Below are 14,000 nucleotides of genomic sequence, written 5' to 3' on the forward strand. Positions count from 1 at the left end.
AAAGCTTACTAGAAACAAACCTGAGGTATTCAAACTATTTTGCAAGTACACAATGCTTCTTAAAATAATTCAGATTCCAGATAAATCTGGAATAACTCTATTGAAAGCAGAAGGGTGTAATCCTGAAACACCAGTGTGAGATCCAAATTATGTTTATAGGGCCTTAGAAATACCTTGGTGGGATATCTCTGGATACAGACTTTGCTGTGTATCCAAACTAACCTGCACTTGCAGTTTTGGCACTTGTACAAGCAGTAGAAATACTGACCTCTGTGGTTGTACCAAATCTTGGGTCTGACTGTGTTATGCCTCAGCGACTTGCCCAGATTACTTCTGACACAATTATATTCCTATTAAGAGGCCATTCATATTTGATGTGATGGAAACAAAGCTGGATATTATCAACCTCGTGAATAAAGACAGATGTGCATTTAGTCAGATTCAGCTACCAGCTTCACATGTGGCAAAACTGGCTCTCTCTACATTAAGTCAGAGTAAGAACTTTCTGCTTCAAACCATTACAAACAAGAAGGAAGTAAGCCAATTCTCTCATTCCTTCTAGCGATCATGGGCAAACCAACAAAACCTCCTGGTGAGCCTCTTACAGTTTTAATAAAATCATCATGGTCACTTCATCTCTTGTTACGTGAACATCAGCAAATAAATGCAATTCCCAGCTGGGGTCTTGTGCTGGTTTTGGCTGGGGTAGAGTTAATTAGTGTCAAACACAGTTCCAAGGACTGAAAATACTCTTGGAATTCCCTGACAAAATCAATTATCTTCTGCAAAAGTTGATATCAGACAGTAACAAAAAGGATCATTCCTGTTTCTTCTGGGGTTTTGGGGTTTTGTTTTGTTTGTTTGTTTGTTTGGTTTGTTTTGGGGTTTTTTTGGGTTGGTTGATTGGTTGGTTTATGTTCATTTTTGTTTCATGGAGGGTTTTTGTGTGGAGTTGTTTGTTATTTTTTTCCCTGAACTGGGACAACGCAGGCTAGAAAGGATCTTCTTAACCTTCACCTACATACACTAGCAATTTTTACCAAAGCTCAATCCAGTACAGTCTTTTCCAGGAGGGGCATGTAAAGAGACATGGTGAAATTCAAGCACTCAGAATAAGCCAGCCTTGCTCCAGCTCCCCAAAAGATCACTCTCCGAACCTTAGCAAAGAAACAGGTATATTCTCCACGTCTAGTTTTAGTGCCTCTGCTAAATAGATTGAGGTACACCATGCCAAGCACAACTTAAACAGGACCACTGCAAAGGAATGGGTGGCATTATGAGGCTAATAGTGAAATTTTATTATCTTTTCCTGAACAACTGCAGTTCAATGCCTAGAAACAAATAATAGATCTGTTCCAGGCAGGAGCTCAGCTGCATCCTGAAGATGTCTCCAGGCACTTGCCATTTTGTTTTACTGCTCTTCCTCAAAACTGGTCAGTTGTAAGCATCAGTCTTGCAGAGAAGACATGTTATCAGGGTTGAAGGACAACTGCTTGTTATATAATCCTGCCAAATCCTTGATACAGCAGTTCTCAGCAAACAACCATCTTGCTGTGAGTCATCTGGAAAGTCTCTGGTTCAGTGAGCTTCCAGGAGCAGAGCATCAAAACAGGTTGTATTTCAACTTCCCATTTCAAATTACAGGAGGCACCCATGAGTCAAGGCAATAATTTTCTCTTTATCTACCTTCAGATGCCATCCTGCATAAGGATCCAGCCTGTGCACCTGCCAAACCAGAAGACCTGTGGGAGATCCCATCCAGTACTGGATGTCACAGCTTGCAGCTGTCCTGGGTGGCTGCTGGCACGAGGGCAACCACAGCATGAGGAAATCCTTACCCTGCCCTTCAGAGAACTGGAGATGCTGCACGTGGTGTTGGACATGCTTTGTGCTCACCAGCCTTTCTCCAAACACCCGTTGCTGGTCCCTGTCAAAAGTGGACACCATGCCCCTTAGACCTCTGGGCTGGCCCTGCATGACTGTTTGCTCGCTGGGAGGCCAGGAGCTGTCAAACGCCATATCCCTGCTCTTGTCACCAGAGCCAGGGGCTTCATTAGCTCACACTTTTTTCTTTTTTTTATTTCCCTTTGAGGCAATGCCAAATCTTAATCTGGTGCCAGGTCACAGATCCCAGCAGGACACATTACACTGGGTCTGTCTTTGAATTAGGAAGTCTCCCACCTCAGAGCTGGCCAGCTCAGGACCTACTGCTCTCCCACCTCTGCTCCTCCCCACTGTGCTTGACAGACAGTCGGAATCAGCTCTTGTGACAACAGAGTTGGCAACTTTGTGTTGGCACACAGAACTGAGCAGCTCATTTTTTACAAACCTAAACAACTACAACTTTGGCAATCTCACTCCTATTGAACAACAACAACAAGAAGAACCGAGTCAGCAGCAAGCAGTAGCCTGTTACCCAGGGCTGTATATAAATCCAGAAGAAATGAGATGGGTCAGCTTGCTTTGGCTGGTAGATGCTGAAAGAGTTGGTCTAGGATTACCACTTCAGGCTGGGCCAAAGTGGAGAAAGATGGAAGGTAGTTGCTTTCCTGGTACTCTGTCTCACTCCTCTGCGTAGGACAAAATTCCTTCAGCCTTTAATACTATTACAAAGCAGTATTATAATATATATATTATATATATTTACTATATATTATATATATTATATATATTACAAAGTTCTTATGAAAGTAACATGCAATTCAATATTCAAACTGTAATGCAATTAATATGATTTTAGGACAATTTGCAAAAACTGCAAAAACAATCAAGTTTCAGCTCTGTAGTTCGTTTACACACAGTCATAATTTGGCTAAAATAATTATTCATGCTTAAAACAAATATCTTCTTTCCTTATTTTAAAATTATTTTTTCTTAAAATAGATTAAAATTTCAGAGCGTTGCCAGAATGGCACCTACTAGAAGGTGAGATTGTTTGTTAGAAAGGGATTTCGAAGTTTTTGGTTCTAAATAGATGGAGCCATCACTAGAGAAAATAGAATTCATGTATGCCATATGTTTTACACAGTTTCATAATTCTTGTATTTTTTATTAAACTAGCCAATGAAAATAATAACTGTACTTGAGTTTTTCATTTAGCCTCAGGAGTCAGAACACTGATTCAGTTGTTCACAGTGGGTTGGTTTCCTTTCTTTTTTCCTTCTTGGCAATATAAATTATAACTCTAAGAACTGGGGTTTCAGTGTAACTTATAGTAATCAACTTATTTTCTGTTTCCCATTGATATGGTATAACTAATGCTTTAAAATTGCGGTTTGGGACAACAATCACCTTCCCAGTACAAATCATTAGAGTTAACATGAAAAACTTAGTATCTTACTATCAGCTCATACAGGTTTTTAGTCTCTGCCTCTTAAGCATAGACAACCAGGCATCTATCAGAAATAAAACTACCTAAATTAAGTTTGGGGACTAAATTCTGCAGATTCAACAGAACCCATTGAATCAAGTATTTTCTATAAAACTATTTAAAAAAAAAATCAAGAATGTTCCTTTCACTTCCACCTTCTTCTGTAAAAAAGATCTTAAGCAGATGTTCTCCATCAACACCCGTAACAGCAACTTGCAAAGTGAAAATAATACAAAATTTTCTGTTTTGCTTAAAAAGTTTACTATGACTTTCTTTAACCGTGCATTGACAAAATCCCTTTCCAAATAGTCAAACATGAGAAAGCAACTTTATAAACCATCATTTTTTTTATATGACTCTGAAAGAACTGAAAATGCAAAGCTCAAAACACATTGTTTATAAAGGTTGCATAACTTGCTATCTAAACTCATCTCCTAATCATGAAACCCATGAGAGAGGCAGGTGGATTGTAACAGCAGATGAGTTGAAGGGCCATGATTCTCATACAAGGAAAGGTTCAAATAATTGCTTGTTAGTCACAGAAAAACAATGCTGGAAGAAAACTGTATGAATAAATGAATGAGTGAACACTGGACTAATGAGCTACTTCCTCTGCTTGGCGTATGAGCTCTCTGGGGATGACGACTCATTTAGTTACACGTGTGAACACGATGTAGAGTTAACAAGGTCTTGGTTTCTGCCTGCTGCTCTGACTACTGACACAGTCTGCTGACGAGGCCTGGGAGACGGTGTTGGATGCGGTGTCTTTCACAGCACCAAATGGGAACCATCCTCCTGCTCTGGGTCTGGTGAAGTGCAGCTGCTATCTGGGTTGGGGTAGCAGATTGACTCCAGAGACAGAGGCATGTGGAGCTAGTTCTGTGCTGAGGACCTTTGGGTGCCACCAGGTTTATACTGCGGGGACTGCACCACACAGACCTGGCTGGTGAACCCTGCATGACGCTGGCCATCTGTAGCCTCCTCTACAGCACCAGGTAGCACCAGAGTGCTAACAAGCCCCACTGAAAGCCACTTTACTTGTCCTCTTCTTTGTTCTACAGCTTTTCTTTCCCTACCCCCCCTTCAATGTGCCTCTCTATTCTTGTGTTTCCAAGGGAACTCCTCAGCTTGCACATGGACAGCCAGCTTGGGTTCAGAGGTATTCTTCCACTGCTCTTTGCAAGAACATAGACTGCAAAACCCCTATGGAGTCAGCCAGGGCCCAGCGTATTAACTAGCAAGTGTTCTTCTAAAGCCTGACACCAGGAAGGCAATGCAGGGAGCAGGCTTGGAAGGGGGCTACCTGCCATCTGAGAGAGCAATCTCAGCCAGCATTGATCTTATCAGAGCCAGGCTTAATTTAATCACTCATCTGCTCCCACTGAGCTCCCTGATCTTCAGGATACCCCAGGTCTCCATTTCCCTGAATGATGGAGAGATGACAGTATTCAATGAGATTAAATATCATCTTCATTACATAAGAGCCTTTAATTATATCATTGAACATCATTTGATACTGAAGAAAAGCATGCTCTCTTAAATTTCAGGCAGTGACAAGGGGCCAGAAGAACTGGGTTCCAGCCCTGACTTTGCCAGGGGCCTTTTCTGGCACACTAGGTAAGAGCAGGATAGCCACTGAATTAAAGATTGTGTAAGCAGTGTAGCTCAGACACTTCCTAACTGTAGGGAATAAGACTTTGCAACCTAAACACTCTGCATATAATTATTAAATTGAAGCTGATTCAGAACCTTGACACATGAACGACCCTCAACCTCTCCATCCTTTCATACAGCTTTACATTTCAAGCAATTACTTAAAAAGCATTGGATCAAAAAGCTGGTGCTTGCTCAAAGCCTCAGAAAAGAGTGTACAACTGAAATCCAAATTGCTTTCTTTCTGGCTGATGCTGTGTTTCCATCACTTTTGGTATTTTGGCTTGATACTCTCAGAACTAGACCTCTGTGTGCTGCAAAAAAAGATGTTCAGGGCAAAAATTACGATGTTTTTCCTATCTTGGAGAGTGAGTAGATAATAGAGTAGGAATCAGGCTCTATTTTTAGAGTCTAGCTTTTTAATTCATTAGCTGTCTGGAAGTCTTCACAGGCAGTCACTTTTCTCTATTGGGTCAAGGCTGGTGAACAACTGCTGCATTACAAGGACAGAGATAAGTGAGAAAGTAGAGCTATAACTCTTCTCCATCACTAATTACTTCATTCTAAGACCCACACAAAATCACCAGCAAAATCCCATGACCTTCTGCTGCAAGGAAGGAGCCAACTGCCTCCCTGCATCAGCATCTGTGCCTTCTGCAGGCAGCAGGCCCGTGTCCCTCGCCCAGCAGCACACAGCTGCCTCGCAGAGACAATGCAAGGAAACAATTACACTCCCTGTTGATTAGTGAGTCTCTACTTTTCAACATAGCTAGTGCTGCCAAGTAATGAGCACTTCTTTTAGCTATGTGGAAGGGAGTTTACTACTTGCTTATTTAAAGAACACACTAAATCACACAATGTTTTTACACATTCCACTCTTCAGGAGGACAGAAATAGTGCCCTTGCCTGGCCCTCACCTTGCACCAAAAACTAAGTGATTAGCTAATCTGGGTGGCTGACACAAAAGCCTAATAAAAGCTTACAGTCAACTATGTTCAACAGCACTTAATACCGGGCTGGTACTGTACATCCCCATTTCTCTGCAGTTTAACTGTGGTATTAATTTTGTCTTGCCTAGAAAACAGACAGCTCTTTTAATTACATCCAAAACATGCCTGTTCAGACTGAGAAATAATCAGTGCTAAAAGCAAAGCCAAGTAGATGGCTTGGAAACAGATTAGTGGATTCCTCCATGTCTTAATAGATATCACTAGTAAAATTCCTGATGTTTCCTCCTCCCTTCCTCTGCCCTCCTTCAGCTATAGCTTAGTGTCCCTGTTTCAGGCAGACCCCTGGTGGGGTCAACTCAACAGCCTCTCACTAGGACTCCTGTCTCAGAGGACTTCTTTCCACTACAATCTTATGAAACATAGACTACTTGCAATTTGTTGAACTTGCATGACAGGTTCAAAAATCAAGTAGGAAAGACGGAGATCACATAACCTCTCTCTAACCTGGATTTCCCAAGCAAACAACCCACCTCCCCACAGAAGTTTTTCCTCAATGTTTTGCCTTTTTAAAATATTTTAGTAAAAGATAATTAGCCTTTCTGCTCCACGTGAATACCTCAATGTCCCTTCAAACCCAAAGCACTGTTTAACAGAGCATAAGACACTTCCAGTGTGAAAAGACGCTAAGGCAATCTGACTTCTCAAATACCTGGAATGAGCCATCCATACTCAGAGCATCCCTTGAAGTCACTACTATCTGTTTCAAGTTCCTTTGCTAGTCTGATACATACCATGCCCTCGTAGGTACACTTTCATTAGTAGTTTTCAATGAACTTTGAAGGGGATAGTATTTCTCCCCTTTTTTTAAAGTTCAAGTCTCACTGAACTACCATATGCTATAAGTTTTGAAAGCTGGCAAAGGATGCAGCATTAGTGCTGACTGCCCTGTCACCTGCTATTACCTTCCCCCATCAATGAATGGCAAGGGTCCCAAACAGTTTAACAACACCCAATACAGCACCACCAGTCTTGAAGCTGTTGCTTTATTAAAAAAAAAAAAATAAAATCATAGAGCGGTTTGGGTTGGAAGGGACCTTAAAGATCATGGGCAGAGACACCTTCCAATAGATGAGGCTGATCAAATAGACAATAGAAGTCCCAAAGGAATGGACATGCTAGCTATACTGGCACCACCTTAAGCCCTAAACACACAAAACAGAAAGATCAGCCCCCTCTCTGCAATAACCCCTCCATGCTCAGGGGGAGATCTCATTCACTGAATGTGCTCTGAGGAACCTCCACTGCCTGTCCAACACCGTCACAGGAGCTGCTCTCAAGAAAACTAGTGCTTCTTCACAGGAAAAGTAAAAAAGATCTCCCTTCCCTAGAGCAGACAGCACTTTTTAACAGAAGATTCCTTTTGAATTTTTTCTTGTTTGGGGCCAAACAAACACATCATGAAAGAATTGCTGCCTTGAGCTGTTCTCTCTGGCTCGAAGAACACACTGCCAAAACATCTCTTCTTCAGGTTACCACCCTCCTGTAAGAACTGGAAGTAGTAAGTGAATTTTCTCATTTGAAGGGAAAATCTTGACACATTTCAGCCCAGCATTAAAAAAAAAAATCATTCCACATCTGAAGTTGAAGTTCCAGGGAGACACAGCTAATTTTTGGGCCTTCTACTGACCTTTTTGCCCATCACTACCCAATGGATGTGGTACAGAATCTGTGGAAGCTAGGACAGCCATCCATCTAATTTACCAGGAAGTGCAATTATTCTCTCAGTGTTTCTGTGCAAGTTGACTTCATGCTGAAAGGTCACACTGTAATTTCACAAAAAGTAGCCCAAAATAAATTAATTTATGATCATAAATGCCATCCAAATGTGGTTATTTCTACCACCTAACCATGTAGAGTAAATCAGAATGCAGCTCTCTTAGCACCAGAGACGTTCTCTGTTCTGGTATCAAAAGGCAGATCTAAGAAATACTGTCTCCACTGCAAAAGAAACAGGTTGGAATCTTGACATATTAAGCAATACCTAGTTTACAGTCAGTATTTTATTCAGCCTAAAACTTTATCGCTCTTTGTGATGTGTCTATATTTACAATACTGTGCACTTTCATGAGTATTTAATCGCCTATAAAAAATAAACAAGCACTTTCAGTTTATATCTCATTGCACAGGATCAAAGCTGGCCTTCAGTCTAAGCACAGGACAGAGACTCCAACCCTTACCAAAAGTGAAACCCGTCACAGAACTCTAAACTTGCGGCCTACAAACTTCACAAGTATCAAATTACATTTCCAAAAGCCTGTCAAACTACGGAAACAACAGAGCTCCTGGAGAATTCTATACTTGTGCACATACACCAAGAAGCAGCAGAAGCACTCGTGGAATTTAAGAACCCGCATCAGCTTTATTAGATGGTTACGTTTACAAGGATTAGCGGTAGCGGTGCAGCTGCAGGGTATTGCGCCTTCTCCAGGCGGCACGACGGGAGCCACCGATGGTGTGGTGGAACTTGTGGCCCTTGCCAAGGCCACGACTCTTCCGCCCGGCCGACGTCAGCCCACGCATCTCCCTGTGCTTGTGGACGGGCTTGGTGATCCACTGGGTATCGGGGTTGCGCCTGATGGTCTTATGGAAGGGATCGATCAGAATCACTTCAAAAAACTTGTAAGTGGAATCTTCACCAACCCAATACGAGTTCAAGACTCTCAGAGCCCCACAGTGACGGCCAGCACGTTCCTAGGGGAAAACATAAATGCAAAGGCCTGTAAAACCATGGATGCAGGGCACTCTTCATGCAGAAAAATACAACTTAACTGAAACATGAAATTTCCCCAAGAGACCCTCTTTTCCTGAAAGAACTCCTCCCCTTTCAGTTGCAAAGGTGCAAGAAAAGTAACAGCTGAAAGGAATGCTGTGTTAAAAAAAAAAAAAAGACTGTCTGGATTCCAACATGAATCAGGTTTTAAAGAATATAAGCAGGAAGGTGCTTGGCTGACAAAAGAAAGAACTCTTTTTACACGGAAGCCCCAACCAGTAAATACAGCATTAAAAGTAACTTTGATATGAAAAGAGGAGCACGAGCTGCACTTGGGGCCATAGAACAAGCTTTTGTGGGAAGTTATGAAAGCCCAATTGATTTGCACATCCAAAGCTACAGGGGAGAAACACATTTCTGCAGAGAGTAAGACTGTACTGATAGGAGAAAAGGAATAGCTGTTGTAAAAAATTTTTGTACCACTGCTGGCATATTAATGCTTCCTATTCCTATCATCACTTGTGGTTGGAAAGACGCAGTCTTAATTTAAAAAACAAAACAAAGCAGAAAATAACAATTATGCAATTCCATCTGCCTGTCCTGTCAAGGATGTTCCTTATTTAAAACACTGGGTGTTTAATTGTAGGACTTTATCATCACCATGGGAAAGTATGAACCAATAGAATACACTCATCTTCTTCCCCAATGTGATCCCAATCTATTGCTACAGGCTCCCACTAAACAGTACTTGACTATCTTCTGCACATGTAATAACATTTTTTCAAGTCCTTGTTTTATTCTAGAATAAGAGCAACACTTGTATGAAAGACTAAAACACCAACCACCCTCAACCAGCTTCCGTGCAGGGATGGGAGCTCCAATTGAGGCTTTGTATTTCTGTAATCTGAAAAATTTAAGTCTTCCGGAGAGAGTATGTCAGATTCCGAAAATTTCAAGCTAAAACTGAGGGAAAATAACCTCTTCATAGTTGTCATCTCAAGTGAGCATGTGATTAGCCATCTGGGAATAGCATATATGAAGAGAATGCCGTGAGTACTGATAATACAGAATTGCATTTTTAACTTAAACTCATCATGTGTTTCTTTTAAATAAGCATTTTTTTCCTTGAAAAAAAAATCCCACCATATTCAACTTGATGAAGTCCCTTAGGAATACTTCTGTAATCTTGAGAACAGAAAAGTCTTCTGCTTCAAGACAGAAAGGCAACAAGGAGTCCCCCTTCTTTCACAATGTCTCTTTTTGAGTGAGGACTCGTATTAATTCTAACCCACTTAAAGAGTTTTTTTGTAAAGGTGACAACCACATCTTTTCCACACTACTACTGTGAACGCATCTCACCTAGAAATAACTTTAGCACCAATCTGTGTGCTAGTGAGGTACCCAAGTTTTTATAAAGAACCAGACGGTCTCTGGCAGCTGCTCTCAGATCCTACGATACAGCCAAGTACACCAGGCACCACTCCTACTACACAAACAGGTGCTACACACTTTAAGACAGGAACTCACCTCTACTTTGTGAAGGGACCATCACCTACAGCTGGCAATACATACAACATGGCAGGGAACAGAGGTGGGATTTACCGACAAGTCAGACGCCTTAGCGTACTTGAATTCTTATTTCCCATGCCTAACTCTTTATTTTATTGTGGCTTGTACTACTTACCTATTTTTGATTACAAATACTGTGGCATATTTTAGAAGTATACACTACGAACTTCGAGAAACCACCTAAGTGGTTCCCCAAGACCCCATCTGTAAAGCCTGAACAGTTTTTTTATTGTCCCAACAGAGCTTTTCAAGACATTCTGGTGCTTTCCTGCCACCAGAATTCAAGATCTTTTACCCAACATATTAACCAAACAGCTGATTTGGGGGTTTTTTTGTCTGTGTGCATTTTCAGCTTTTACAGACTAAGACCTTGCTACCCAAATTTGTGAGCAGTAACCAAAATACTCACCTCTGCAACAGACTGAAGGCTCCGGGCAAACTTGAGCTGATTAACACCGTGGTGCACGGGTTTGCCATAGGTGGCACCTTTCGGGACCGGGCGCTTGCGGCCACCACGGCGGACACGGACACGGTAGATCACGTAACCTGAAAGAAACGGCGACTTAGGAACTAGGAGAATTCTAGTAGGAATTTTAATGCCCATACTGCATTTCCAACCCCCAAAAATTTACATGAAATGCTGCAAGATTAAAGTCATTATAATAACCTTCACCAAGATTTACAGCTGGAGGTGGATAGCACAAGATGGTTTTGTTATTTTCATCACAACAGAGTAAAGGAAGTGATATCCTCTCACAACTAGTTTTTGGTTCCAAACCAGAGGTTATGGCACCTTTTCACTATTCAGTCTCAAACAGACTAAGAACAGCTACAGCTACGTTGTAACATGATTACAAAATGTAAAAAAAAAAAAGAAAAAAATCACCCCTGAACACCCAACAAAGCCACCACTCAAACTCTGAAATCTCATATTCTAACAGCAGCATTCATAAAGCACTGAAGCACAAGCCATCCACAAACCCTACTGAATTCTAATCACTGAATAATGACCAAATTAGATGAGCAGTGACAGAAGTGTAGAGTCTTAGCTCTTTATTTTCCTAGTGAATAAACATACTGGTTTTTGTAATGGGATTTGCTCAAGTTACACATAGATGGCCACTTTCTCCACTTCCTTCCCTAAGCAATAACTGTTTTCCAATAACAGTACAAACTCCATCATCTTGCTTACTCAAGTGCATGCAGCTGTAATAACAGTCATGGAATCACAGAATGGCCCAGGTTGGAAGGTACTTGAAAGATTATCTAGTTCCAACCCCCCTGACATGGAGAGGGGACACCTTCCACTAGAGCAGGTTGCTCAGAGCTCCATCGAACGTGGCCTTGAACACTTCCAGGGATGGTGCAACCTGTTCCAGTGTCTCACCACCATCACAGTACAGAATTTCTTCTCCAAAATCTAAACTCAACCTACTCTCTTTCAGTTTGAAGCCATTCCCCCTTGTCCCATCACTACATGCTCTTGTACAAGTCCCTCTCCAGCTCCCTTGTAGCTCCCTTTAGGTACTGGAAGGCTGCAATTAAGTCACCCTGAAAAAAAGTCAAAGTAACGCATGACAATGCTTAGGCAGAGAAAAGACACCCCCCAAACCCAAGATATTAACAGCACTGCTCAACTCTGCAGTACCAACAGTGCACAAGAACTGGGGCCAAAGCCCACTTAATCTTCATCTGCCAAAGCAGCCGTAGAAGGTGCAGATGGAAAATTAAGGGGAGCTAAGGTCTTAGGTTGTGGATGTTGCTACCAACTGAACACGTTTATGATATTCAGCTGATTTCATGTTGGACACTTCAGTTTATTAGGGGATGCTTCAGTTTCAGATTGTTATCCTGGTGCCACTTAAGGAAGCTGACGAAAGACCAGGTCACTGCATTCTGAGGCACGTGGAATTCACCTCTCCATGCCATTACCTTGCTTGGCCTTGTACCCCAGCCGGCGGGCTTTGTCCGGGCGGGTGGGGCGCGGTGCCCGGTGCAGGGCCGACAGCTGCCGGTACTGCCAGCAGCGCACACGCAGCAGGAACCGCATCACGTCCGACTGCTTCTTCCTCCATAGCTCCTGGATGTACTTGTAGGCACCCATGTCTGTCTACCTGCTGAACGGAGAGGCCGGTGAAAACAACGCACCAAAACCCGATCCCAAACTTGAGCGTCTTCCAACACCAACACTGCATAAAACCACACATGGAACACCACTGAGAGACAGGGAGCTCACAGGCTCCTCTGTACCACTGACACAACTGGAAACATGGATCACACTTAGCAACCCCCAGGAGGACATGCAACAGTCACCATTCCTGGCAATTTTTCTCCTTTTCATGTGTTCTGAGGTGTTAAAAACTCCTCCACTGAGAAAGTTTCCGATGTGTTATGTCTGATACTACCAAAAATAACAGTTAACACCTGAAACAAGTTGTAAATGTCAATCTACACAGAACCAGGGGAGGGCAAGTAGTGTATTTTTTATTCTTAACACTTACTTTAGTAAGGTTTTACTGGCAAGTGAAAGCTTAACAGTTGCCTAAGAAATGAACTGCATTGGGACTTCTGTTCCCTCACTGCTCCTCACACTGTGCCTCCTACATCTCAGGAGAGACAAGGCCTTTCTCCACATCTGCTGAAACTGGGCTTTAAGCAAAGTGAGGTGTACTGCTTGGGTCACACATGGAGCAAAAAATCAAGTGCCATAGCTCAGCGTCCCGCTGATGGTGACATCTGAGCCTGTGCTCTGCTCCACAGATGCTTTGCGTTTTCTTTTATTTTAAATTAATTTCTTTAAATTATTTCTGCTAAGTACCATCAGGGTCAATTTGTATTGACTTCAGCAGAGCAAGGACTCAACACAATGTTCCTACTTTGCCTTTAAGAAAATAACGATTATTACAAACTCCCTTTTCTGAGTCGAACGCTTCTGAAAAGCTCTAGGCATTTTAAAATCAAGTATTACTTTATGTGTTCATCCTGTTTATTGCTAGTTTCCTAGAAACCTCAGGTCTCACACGTCTGCAGCAACCAGCACGTGTACCCGCACTCCATCAAACCCCCACCCAACTCACCATCTGGAACACGCCGCCCATCTTATTTACATTATAAGAAAAAAAAAAAAATCCAAATCCAGCTCGTATATGATTCGGATACCCCTCTTGTTTAAGTCTGCCCAGGTACGGCTCATCCCTTCCCATCCCCTGAGGCCCGCCGTCTTCCCTGCATTATGGCACAGAACACCATGAAGGAATCGCAAACCCGGAGCCAAAGCGGGGCCTGAGGTCTGTCAGTGACCTGCAGCCGCTACGTTGCGCCAGTGTCCCCCCTGTGTACCCCCCGGGTATTCCCAGCCACTCCTCCTCCCCTTCCCGCCCCGCCGGGGCGCAGTCCCCTGGCCCTCCCCCACCGGCCTCCCAGGGCGCCCGCGCCGCGGGAGCAGCCCCGTGCCGCCCGGCTCTGGGCGGATGTGCGGCGGGATCCGGGGATGGGCGCGGATGGAGGGAAAGGCCGCGCGCGGACAATCCCTCACCTGATGGCGCCCGGCACCGGAAGGGAAGAGGCCCACTTCCCACAAACCCTAGCGGTAGCGCCGCGCTTCCGGCGGCTGCCGCGGCGCCTCATGGGTAATGCAGTCCCCGCAGGGCAGCGGTGCCGCGCGCCCCGCTCCGCCCCTCGCGGCCCG

General features: G+C 43.2%; 1 protein-coding gene across 2 annotated transcripts; it reads right to left on the reverse strand.

The window, feature by feature from the left end:
* Nucleotides 1-8,367: 8,367 nt before the first annotated feature.
* On the reverse strand, nucleotides 8,368-13,957 carry RPL15 (ribosomal protein L15). Of its 2 annotated transcripts, none has more exons than XM_064672894.1 (4): nucleotides 13,848-13,957; nucleotides 12,245-12,426; nucleotides 10,722-10,858; nucleotides 8,368-8,724 (listed from the first exon to the last, which is right to left on the reverse strand). In XM_064672894.1, exons 2-4 carry the CDS (start codon nucleotides 12,414-12,416, stop codon nucleotides 8,419-8,421), a joined length of 615 nt encoding a protein of 204 aa, XP_064528964.1. In that variant the 5' UTR covers nucleotides 12,417-12,426; nucleotides 13,848-13,957; the 3' UTR covers nucleotides 8,368-8,418. The 2 variants fall into 2 exon arrangements, with proteins under 2 accessions (XP_064528964.1, XP_064528954.1); XM_064672884.1 differs by having other exon boundaries at nucleotides 12,245-12,429; nucleotides 13,848-13,945.
* Between the last annotated feature and the right edge of the window lie 43 nt (nucleotides 13,958-14,000).

The sequence above is a fragment of the Pseudopipra pipra genome, chromosome 1 (assembly GCF_036250125.1).
Source record: "Pseudopipra pipra isolate bDixPip1 chromosome 1, bDixPip1.hap1, whole genome shotgun sequence".
NCBI classification, from domain to species: Eukaryota; Metazoa; Chordata; class Aves; order Passeriformes; family Pipridae; genus Pseudopipra; species Pseudopipra pipra.